General features: G+C 41.9%; 1 protein-coding gene across 5 annotated transcripts; it reads left to right on the forward strand.

Annotated features, from left to right (window-relative positions):
- Positions 1-18: 18 nt before the first annotated feature.
- On the forward strand, positions 19-10,600 carry LOC110981116 (small ribosomal subunit protein bS21m-like). 5 transcript variants are annotated; one of them, XM_022238364.2, is made up of 3 exons: positions 19-288; positions 9,290-9,397; positions 9,646-10,600. In XM_022238364.2, exons 2-3 carry the CDS (start codon positions 9,315-9,317, stop codon positions 9,821-9,823), a joined length of 261 nt encoding a protein of 86 aa, XP_022094056.1. In that variant the 5' UTR covers positions 19-288; positions 9,290-9,314; the 3' UTR covers positions 9,824-10,600. The 5 variants fall into 5 exon arrangements, with proteins under 5 accessions (XP_022094056.1, XP_022094057.1, XP_022094054.1 ...); XM_022238365.2 differs by lacking the exon at positions 19-288 and adding an exon at positions 7,832-8,069; XM_022238362.2 differs by lacking the exon at positions 19-288 and adding an exon at positions 8,260-8,401.
- The last annotated feature ends 1,085 nt before the right edge of the window (positions 10,601-11,685 follow it).

Here is an 11,685-nt window from a genome sequence, read left to right on the forward strand (position 1 = left end):
GACCGCTCATTTGAGAAAAATCACTCGCTGTGTTTGGGTGGCAACTCTGCTCACAACAATGACGGGATTTTCTAAAGAAAGCTTTCATACATGAAGGTGGGCCTCCTTTGTGAACTTGTGCAGCAGTGTTTGTGATATTCCTCATGCACCTTTTCTTCCGCAGCCTAATCATCAAACCATGCATTCAGTCAACCACAGAAATAAACGCTAATCAGGAATACGTGCACATGCACCTGTGAGAAGTCGTAAGCTCAATGCAGGCTGTGGAACCAGCAACTCGTCATCCAGGTAAGTACATGTATTACCTAAAAACGCGGTTACATGTACCATCTCTGATGTGACTCACTAAAAGCAAGATGTGCACACAAAGTCTTCAACGGTATGTGTACAGGTAAAATAATATGTCTTCCTCATGGAAGAAATCTGCCGAGCTGTGAGAGAATTAGGATGCTACGCTGTATCTATGCAAAACCAGGATTTACACAATGTATGTGAGTAAATGTACAGTCGTTCTAGGACTGTCTCCTGCGCCACGACACATGTACTTCGACAACCATTACTACAGCACAGGGAAAGCTACGCTAAATCTTTTGACAAGCATGACCATTATCTAGCCACACATGGTATGTACAGTACATGCGCCCTAAAAGGTTGAAGGTCACAAAATGGATAGGACAGACTATGAAATGGTCAACATTCCACCTATTCAATATACAATAGGTACTCACCTTCTGAATATGATCACAGGTGTCCAGGTGAATGAATGAAGCATGGAAAAAATGAGAGTTTAATTGGGATTACAAAGTGAACATTTGTGCGTACATGTATGTACGGTAGCTAAATAATTCCTGACATTTTAACCCAGCGTCAACTTCACCGAGCTGCTCAACAGTTGGCAGAGAAGTTGCGCCAAATGTACAGGGGACAGAGTAGCATTAAATTTCGCCAACTAACAAAAAGAATCAAAACAGATGTATACGCAGTGTCCAGCTGTCAAGTCTGTGGACTGAAACTGTACCGTACGTGGGATTGCCAGCAAGTAAACTGATTATCTTCAAAAGGTTGCATACTGCAGAGACACTGAGACGCGTTAATTTGGAGTGATTTTTAGAATTTATGAACACGAATGTCCAGGCACATACATGTATGTGGAAAGTCTGTATTTGACATGACTCCTGTGCCATGTGGAATCACCATTAAATAAGGTTCGCATTATTACCCTGAAAATCTTCCTAATACTGGTACATGTAATATAACTTACCGGTATAAGGCAACTTCCTAATGTATTGCTTGACTGCAGTTAGAAATTGCACGCAATGTGACGGGAAAGTAGCTACAACCACGGGTCAGTTTCACAGAGCTGCTTAAGCACAAAATTTGCTTAAGCGCGAGAAAACCTTACTTGATAAATCAGGTAACCAGCCGAAACTCCATGTGATGTGATGTCTTTTGGTTAGCATGACAATCACATAGAGTTTGAGCTGGTAACCTTTGTTTATCAAGCAAGGTTTTTTCGTGCTTAAGCAAATTCTCTGCTCAAGCAGCTCTATGAAATTTGCCCCACCACGGTATGGACATGTTTGTGAACACACTGTAATTTCAAGTCACAGCCAAGAAATATGGACATGGCATCAGATACGGTAGCGTGGATACAGTTTGCATTAGATTCTTGTCTGTGGATAGGAAGGAATACATGTAAGCCGTCACGTTGCACGTCATGTGCACCATGGGCGGAGATTTCTTGTCATATGTGGGGGGGGAGGGAAGATTTTGTATTCATTCATTGAGCTTAGAGTGGTCTCGATCACAGGTGAGGTTCCGACGCTGGCAAGTGCGGAGTCGGTGGGGTAGGCTACGGGTGCGCATGTATGTACATGTACTGTATAGTCAGTGACTTGAAAAGTCTGAGGGGAGGGTGGTTATATTTGGTACCGGCATGACAAGGGGTATTTAGCTAAGATCAAAAGGTGGGGCTGGGGTACACCCCCCCTCCCCCGGATCTCAACCCATGGTGTACGGGAAGGGCATGGGGTTTGACACAACATCCTACCCCTAATTCGTCACTCAGAGACATTCTTCAAAACAGTCCGTCCCTCTTCCAGATCCAGCGGTAAATTTGCCGCAAAATAAAAGAGTTGAATACGGCCGAGCAACAATTACTGCGGGGACCCAGTATTTTGTGAGGACACCCAAAAACCCGCAAACAAACCTGTCCAAAATTCCCTAAGAAAAGAAACTTTCCCTCCTGGACATGGTGCCGGCCAGCGAGGGCACCAATATCTGATACCCTGTTGAAAGAGAAAGTGCGCCCATTGGCACAAGTTCTGCAGAGGCTCCTGTCAACTCCCCAATCCCCTTTCTGGAGGCTGATATCGCCCCTGCTTGTGTGGAAAAGCACGACAACAGAGCACTGTCACGCTGTCCCAAATATTTTCTACTACGGAATAATACTCTGTATTTCATAGAAATGAACTTTGCATTGACAGACAAAAGAAAGAAAAATCCACACAAACAATACTAAAGCATCTTTAATTAAAGAGATGAAACTTGGGACATGAAGATTTCGTTCAAACCTTAGAGATACCGGTATGCCAAACAAACAAAAAGTAACGGGAGTTCTGGCATGGTTTCCACCCCTTCTGGTACCCACAGTATTGTAGACTGTACCACTGTTCTGCAAAGGCGGTCAGTCCCCTGACACACAGTGCATGTATGGTAGAGGGCCACACAAAGATAGTCTGTACATTAATTTCAGTAAATTCTTGAAGGAAAAATGGAGATGAAGTTCTCTGCTTTTGTGAGAAAGAAAAAAAAAGGAATGACCACACGTGTGCAACAGGCCTTGCCTATAGAGTAACCCATGAATTTACATGATTGCTTCAGCTACAAGATATTCGTTTCTTCAGTGACACCACAATAACACTAATTACAGGCCACAGGTTCCTACTGAGGTGAGTTTGTAAACACCTACACCCCCAGAAAACATGCAAGGGGATAAGACCCGCAGATCAAAACCCAAGACAGACAACAACTGATAACCGTCCAGCTGATACAATCGACACTAATTACGCCTTGGAACGTCCAAAAACAAAGCAGGATATTCAGGTAACTCACCACTCTGGTCTGGTAGACACACAGACTCCTCCTCAAGCAATATGTATTAAAGAGTTCTATGCAATGGATACCGAACACATGCTCTGTCAGCTAGAGCACATGGGAGAAATTCAGCCAGGTTATGCGCACATCCTCCATTCAGGGGACAGTAATGATATTATAATGCACCCACAGAGGAGCATAGACCATGGTCACAATTAGCATAATGGATGCTTGTTTGAATACTGAGCCAGTGGGGGGGGGTGGGAGTCTGGCAAGGGAGGCTGGGGCTACTGAGACTGGCAGGGGAGGCTGGGGCTTATGAGACAGCCTGGGTAGATTATTATGATTAGCCATAGACTCATCCTCATCAGCATAATCTGGCTGCTGAGGTGGGAGATGGACCATATGGCTACTGGTTACTAGCTGTGTATGCCTGGTTGGTCATTACATGCTCACCCCGCTCAGCGGGTGGCAGTGTTGCTTAGAGTGGGGAAAAAATGTCATGGCGACTAGACGGATGCCATCATAGTATTAACATGATCAAAACACAATACACGCGCATGTACTGTGCCATATTTAGCATTGATGCTACAGGTGATTTCATCATGTACACATGTACATTGAGAAAAGGTGCGTGAAATGTAAAACACCAACATTTCGAATGTTCAACAGACAATGTCTCAGGCATCATCGCATCGACCATCTCTTGCCCTACTCTCTGCAGTTACATGTAATATGACATCACATTTCTCCATCTTATACTGGAAACATCTGAAATTATAGGGCCTACTGTTTAACAACAAGACGAGGTTGATTTTTTAAAAAATTAACAATCAATCAATAAATTGAAAAATAAATTAACAAAGATCTAGCATTCTGCATTCAGGTGACCAAATTCTACACTATACTCATGCCAATTATCACCAGATAAAATCTCAAATTTCTTAATAGTAACTGGTATAATACAGTGTACCAGCAACACTGGTAACCAGGTAACTATAGCTTATGTATATCTAGCTATTTTCCTTTGTTTCCATTTGGGATAGTCTTTTTTTTTGGTGTAGAGCTGGATCTAGGCAAACTACTGTGCAACAAAGGCAATATCGAGCTGTCACTCAATCACTGATGACAAGTATGCATGGACCACAGTTCTGTTATGCAAACTGATGAATATTCATTTCAATTTATGGCTTATGCATAAAGCACTAATGACTGGACACCATGAATAATTCATGGTTGTATTTACAATGCATATTATTATTATATCTATTGGTGTGAGCATGCCATGGATAACTATTTATGAGAATACAACAATTACCATTTCACAAGAGATGTACATGTAAATTATAAATGCACTGTTCCCAATGAAGCAATTATGTGCATCTACTTCCACACCATTCTCACTAACAAAGAGAATTTATAGAAGAAGAAAAGAAATTTCTGGGGATTTCTACATGTAAAAATCTTTTCTTGGTACATGAAGGGCTGGTCTTGCTGGAAATATTTTTCACAGCTGGTATTTTATTTCTTGACAGTACACACATATCTTGTACAGTCATGCATGTTAATACCAACATGGTTTCAGTGTCAAACCATGCGCACCAATCCGAGACAATGAAAAATAAGAATCCAGGTCAACCGGTGAAGCATCTTAGGACGCTGCAATCATTAATCAGTCAAATACACTGAGGTTAATGTTGACAATCACACTAGGGTACCAGACGCCAATTTAAATGCAAGTGGCTGGGGCATGAATAGCCAATCTGTTGTACATTACCAGTAAACATTGAGTGAAAAATTGATCTGTGTTCAGTACTTTCAAATCGACATGAACATGCTCACAAACATCAAGTCCTTTTTTTTTTATTCCTTGTTGGTTGACTGAAAAAGAGGTGTGGTCTACAGCCACACGCACTGTGCTCATTCTCTTGCTGACAAAGATGTGGTTAATGAGCAACTTATTTTCCTGTAGTGGAAATTGGGTGATAAGAAAAATTGCGGATCCACAGAACACGGTTTTGGCTGTCGAACCCAATTGGCTCAAAATAGCAAATATTTCAAAAGAACTTCAGCTACAAATTTCATCCGTTGGTGACAACGAAGAATTTTTAATTTAGCATCAGAAAGCATAAAAAAATTAAAAAGGCTCGTAGAAATGTGCATTTAGCTAAAATTTCTGCTTTGATTTAAAATGTGCTTGCAGGAAATAAGGCAATAGGTTTTCAAAACAAAACTCGACACATATGGAATCAGAAGAGATTTTATAATTTACAAAAATTCAAAGGCTACAGGCTATTTTACAATGAGAAATGTGAATCACCGCTTAGATCATGCACTTCTCCCATGTTTATGCCTAAATACACGTACATGAGTACATAACAGGGAGCATACTAGCCACTCTATGATGTCATTCTAATTTGCATTTCTGCTGGCTTGCTCTTTGTCTGTCCGGCCATGCAGCAAGGGCCCCACTGACACCTCCAAGAAAGCCCTTTAATTAATAATGGCCCCTGAACCAGCACAAGACTGAAGATGCTGGGCAGGGGAGCAGCAGGCAGGTGAGCCAATCAGAGGCTGTGAAATACATGTCATTCCTACAGGACCTGTTTTGGGCATGCTCAGAAGGACCGGGCAGCCGATTTCATGCATAATTAATTATTGATCTACTGTCTGGCTTTTGATCAATCCTCTGAAGTGGGGAGAACCTGGCTCAATGAAGTCTGACTGCTACGTGATTTTCTTTCCTAGAGCTTTCTCTTTCTTTCCCAGTCAAAACCAAACATGTTTTGAAAGCAAAATGTTTCCAGTAAATAAAATTCAATAAGGAATTGTATGCCGACGGTCGTACACACGTACGACAACAATGTGACATTCCCTTCTTGTGAATGCTTCTTTAAAATTCAAGTCATTGAATTTAAGAAAAAAATATTCTGATATAAGAGTGAAGTATTTGCACCTGGGAAATATTGTTCAACAGCAAAAGTAGTTCCATAGAATGGCACTGTGTAAACTTATGTCAAAAAGTCCATACAGTGTTGGACAATAAAACTGGGGATTATCACTCCATGGATCAACCTACATACTCAAGATATTCGTCAAAGCAGTGTATGTGTTTGTTGGTCATATTTTGGGGGTTTTTTTGGTGAGTTGGAATTGTGAGAAATTTTCTTGTTCGTATTGAACATTTACAATTCATCCTCGATATCGCATTGTGGTTTTATGTACATAAGTCATGATTCATTTTTTTTTCTTAGCCGAGTATTTTCACAGCTTTTGTTCGATGACTTTCCGACTTGCCTAAGATCGCTGCATAAATTCTGAACTAAACTCAGCAGTGAATAGAATTCTTACCCGACTCTGCGGCCAGTTGTATCCTACCAATACATGTACATGACACCGAATTTTCACTACCAACAAAAGGAGAGGGGGGAGGGCATTTTCACTTTGATGCTTGTTCCTAATCCAATTTTTCAAGCCTGACTGAAACGCATATAGTATGGCTTTCTGCTTCAGTAGGAAAATAAAAAGTTAATGTTGATACGAAAGAATTTCCACCTGATTGGAACTCAGCTCCATGCATGACGTGTATGAGTGCTGAAAAGATTATAAAGATGCCAAAAAATTTCACAGAAAAGAATTCCCATTCGAACTGACTTTTAGTTTATTTATTTAACGTTTCAATCAAAATTAACTTGACAGAGGAGCTTGAAAACATCCTAAATTCAAGCATTCATCCTTGACCAGGAAAAGACTTGAGATATCGATTTTGAGAGAACAAAGGGGACTGAATGAAAACTGAGAGGAAAGGTTTATTCTAACAAATGAATAATAGAGAAAAAGGCTGAAAAAAAAGAAAAAAAACAGAAAAAAGAAAATCAAAAGACTTGGATAAAACAAAAACACCCCCCCCCCAAAAAAGTGGGTAGGCTTTACAAGTAACGACGGACAAAGCATAGGTCCGAAAGATGACTTCTTTTTCAGAACCACATAGGCCTATATTCACAAAAGAGATATCTTGCATGGTGCTAGGCCTACTGCAAACCTTTTACTTAACTTGCTACCTTCACCGTAAAAAACTTCAGGAAGAGTTTATTTACAGACGTTAGTAATTATTCCCTACAGTGACTTGCTGGCCATTAGAAAGTAAAAACATGTCCAGAAAAGTTCCATTTAGAAGGGAAAAAAACAGGTTATTTACACAGAAATCACTTAAAAATTTTCAAACCAGTCTCAAAGGGTTTGTGCACAGGGTACGTATTCAGTGGCGTCCATACATGTATATGGAACTCTTTCCAAAGCTTCAAACCTCACCTATGGGTAATTCCAGAAATAAGGGGTCCAAAAGTGTGGCATTTTTGTGTTCCTGTTACATCTGACGTTTGTTTACATGGAAATATCACCAGAATTGATTTCAAACTATTCGTTTGGTAGGTAATTTGCACGAATTCATCACTCTCGGAGATCAGGAAATGTGTTCTGAACTTACAAAATCAAATGTCAGATGTGACAGGGACACAAAAAAATGGACCCCTAATACCTGGAATAATCCCTTTAAATTTCGTCAAGTGTAAGGCAATTAATGGCAATATATGTATAGCCTCCCCCCATCCCTTCCAATTCCGTCGACCCGGGGCCTACACTTCCTTTAGAAGGCTTCCCTGGGACCGGAATACCACCATTGTTATTTGGTCCTTGCTCTACCAATGTTTCAACAATCACATAACAGCACAAAAATCCCTATCCGGGGGCCATTCAAGAGAAGATTACAAGGTCACTAGGGTCGAACCGTGACTCGCTATGGAATGTACGCTGTGTACCTGTCTACGTATGCTGTGTTCATGATATGCAATGTACGGCAACGTGAACTGCGTACTAACTGCGCATTAAGGCAATCCATCAAAACCAGGACACCTCCAACTTTGACAACAAATTTTGGTAAACCGGAGAGGCACTCGCGAAAAACAAGGGCACAGGTAAAATCTGCATGTGCAGGTGCCCGTCATATCCGTGGGAAAGAGCATGACATTTGCCAGGGAAGGGTGAATGTCTAAAAAGAAAAGAGAAAGTCACTCACCATTTTCTTTGCTTCGTTTTTGCCGCTGCAAACGAAGCTTCAAAGAAGTTAATTTTACCGTAACGTTGAGGGCGCACTGATTCCAATGCGTGTCATTGTCAGTAACCAGACGCTATCACACATCCTTAATACGACTCCAAACAAGAACCCGACTACTTACATTTCTTGGCATTGATCACGCACGACTCGGAATTTGTAATCGAAACTCGCACAAAATTGTAATAGAAATAGGTTTGTATTGGTAAATTCCATCTGTTCATTCCTTTGTTAATATTGTTTCCATGATTATAAACGGTATGTAGGATTTTTTTGTCACTGGATTTTTGGTTTCGTGCAGAGTTGAAATAGCATTATTTTTGAATTTGATGTCCCTGTTCATGCTTGTCCATATCGACGGCATGAATTTTAGCAATAATGACAAGTTTTGGCCGTAACAATGCGGACGTTTCACAATAGTATGCCTCCAAGAGTTTGCAATGTGTTGACCAATCACAGTGCACGAAATCTGTCGACCCAATGTATGGTTGGGAAGGGTCGACAGATTTAGCACACTGTGATTGGTCAACACGTTGCAGACTCTTTGAGGTGCACTATTATGAAATGCCCGTATTGACAAAATCAATTGACATACGTACGTGTTTATGATGAGTGGTATTGGTCGATCTGCACAGTTGCCTAAATAGTCCTGTCATGTCTGTAGTCATGGTAGCAATAGGCCTTGGCCTAAATCTTAAGCTTTGATTACTCTGGTTTGGAAACAGCCTGCCGCAAATTTGAATTACATGCAGAAAGAAATGCCTGGCAATTGGCCTAGTTGGCTGATGGCAGAATAATCCACAAATCATGCCATAAATGTTATGCATGGCAGCCATCTCCCTGGTCAGCGCTTGTGTTCCACAGGGGTATAGCATTGACCTGAAAGATGGCTACTAGTGTGCATGTACAACCTGTTAGCGATTGACCCATTAAGCAAAGATCAAGCACCTGCTCAGATCAACCCACTGCGCCCTAACATTTACACGTGCATGATGCTGACCAATGCCGTACCGGAATGTTCATGTTGTCACATTTTTATCCCAACACTAGAAACAGACTTTTTCAAATTGTACCTTTTTGCAGGCCTCTCTGAACAAAGGCACACAACATGAGCAAACATCTGAGGTTTATCGCACGCACCGTGTTTGTGAAGAACAGTGATGTTGATGGTGCATACAGAACCCTCAACAAGTAAGTAACGTTGTGTGTCAGGTTTGCTGAGCGTAACTGGTGAATATTTCAAACACCTGTGGCTTAGTTATCCATTCACAAGACAGGCAGTGATTGTGATACATGTACCTGCCCTTGTGCAGACAGACAGGTTTCTTCGACATCAAATCAGGTGAAAACTTGTCTTGTTAGTTGGCGAGTGCCTTCCCTCCACCCCCCCCCCGGAGAGGTTCTTCAGGTGATCATTGCTGTCCAATGTTCTTTTTCAGTGCTCTGAACAAAGAAGGAGTCATTGAGGACGTCCGGCGGCGCCGCTACTACGAGAAGCCCTTTCAGAAGCGGAAGCGGGTGCAGTACGAGAATATGCGTCGCATCTACAACCAGGAGATGACTCGCCGGATAGCCTTCCTCATGCGCAAGAACCGGCCTCCCGGCTGGCCCGTGTAATGCCAGGAGAGCTGAGTCCTACGTGGATCCGTAACTCCGATGATAGTTTGTGTTGAGTTGGAGAAGCTGCAGTGACAGTAGAATGTACCGGTCTGCTTGACGTAGGGAACTCCTCCATCCATACTTAGTTGTCCTGCGGAGCGCTGGATCTTGTGCAACATGAAACAGTTAATAACAAAAAACATCAGCACGGCTTGCAGCAGCATCAGAATTTCGGGAGATGTTCATCACTAAACTACGTGCAACTGTAGCCTTCGGAAGTTGAGGATTGTGTGCGCAGTGTGATGAAACGAAAACAAAATTATGCATTTCTTGGAAAGATACGCAAAATGTATGAGTCCTCAGTTCTCACTTTTCTGCCTGCTGTTCATTTCCGTAATTTGTCAAAGAAGCCAGGACGCTGAACTAGTACAAGCATCATTAATCATTAGCTCAACATGTAACCTCTCGACCTCTCTGAAGTTTGCTTGGTGCACAAATAAGTTTTGGCATAATGCAGAACAGCAGATTATCAGTCAAGACTCCAGATTTGATGAATTGGGAGTATATGAAGTAGTAACGGAGTACTTCCCCTCTTGGAGAAGGATGGGTAGTTACCAACTAATTGCTGTTGGGTCATGATGCATTCAACACATTACCCTTGGAAGACAAAATAAAGGCAAATGGAGTGGATGTTCCTAAAAGCTATTATCATGTCACAATACTGGAGGAGTTGGATTAATCCCTCACAGCAAGGTTTAATTAAAGTCTGGGGTACTGCTGTACTCGATAAAATGAGCGGGTGATCAAGGAGGCTTGTTTAATTGCTTGTTGTACTATTTGATTCTTTCTTGATTGGTTATTGTCTGAATCAATCAATCTGGTCATGGCAGAGTCATCTGCTATAGCGTTATTCGTCGACCAGAATTAGAAGCCGTTACTGAGGTGCCGCAACTCTCCAGGACAGGTGGTACGCGCGCGTTACACGCCTCTTCGATCAAAAGGGTCCGTGGTTTGCCAAATGCACGCGTGCGTCAAGCATGTGCATTTGAGTGCCATTTGAAGCGAGATATGGGACGGAGAGACCCCCCCCGCCTTTGCGTTGGTCATTGATTGATCGGAATCTCAGGAATTCTTTACAGACTTTTAGGGGGGATGTGTTAGGTAACAATAGTCTAGAGTGTGTATAGGGATTGGACAGGTAAGGGGGGGTACCCCTCCGTCCCATATTTTGCCTGGTACATTGAGAGCAGTGCTACCGCTGTTATGGTGGCTAATCGGAGTAGATTCCGTGTGTTTTAAAAACCCATACCAAGATCAAGTGGACAATGAGCTTAAAGATTTGACAATCGGGCAATGTTGTATTTGAGTCCATCACAAGTCATTCAGTCTTAAGCCAATTCACGAGCAATTAAAATAAAATTATGACAAAAGCATTCTTTTGTCACTGTTCACCCTATTTCGCGTGACTGGCTTTATGTAGGGACTTGTGACTGGGCTTGTGGGAAGGGACCTGTGGACTTGTGCTAGAATCGAATATAACACTGCCATATAAGTTCGTGAATCAAATTAATCTTGCTGAAGGCTAGTTGTAGGCCCACTGTGGTATCTGGCATTCAGTTTCAAAGTCATAAATCGACATCATCTTAAACACTCCACTGCCAAAGTTAGTAGTAATGTCGTCTTGAATTGCTGGAGGAAGTTTCTCAAATAATTGCTTCTGAAGTCTAAAAATGGATTCAGCAATACGGAACTCGAGCTGAATATGGTAAGGCGTGATAATGCGAACTGATCAGGGGTGAAGGTCAGGCGTTGGGGCGAGCGCGCGTCAGACAGTGCATGAGTCATTTTGCGTACTGAGTCGTTACCGTGATGATGGCATC

The sequence above is a fragment of the Acanthaster planci genome, linkage group LG21 (assembly GCF_054643075.1).
Source record: "Acanthaster planci isolate LZ-2023a linkage group LG21, COTS_SCS, whole genome shotgun sequence".
Classification (NCBI taxonomy): domain Eukaryota; kingdom Metazoa; phylum Echinodermata; class Asteroidea; order Valvatida; family Acanthasteridae; genus Acanthaster; species Acanthaster planci.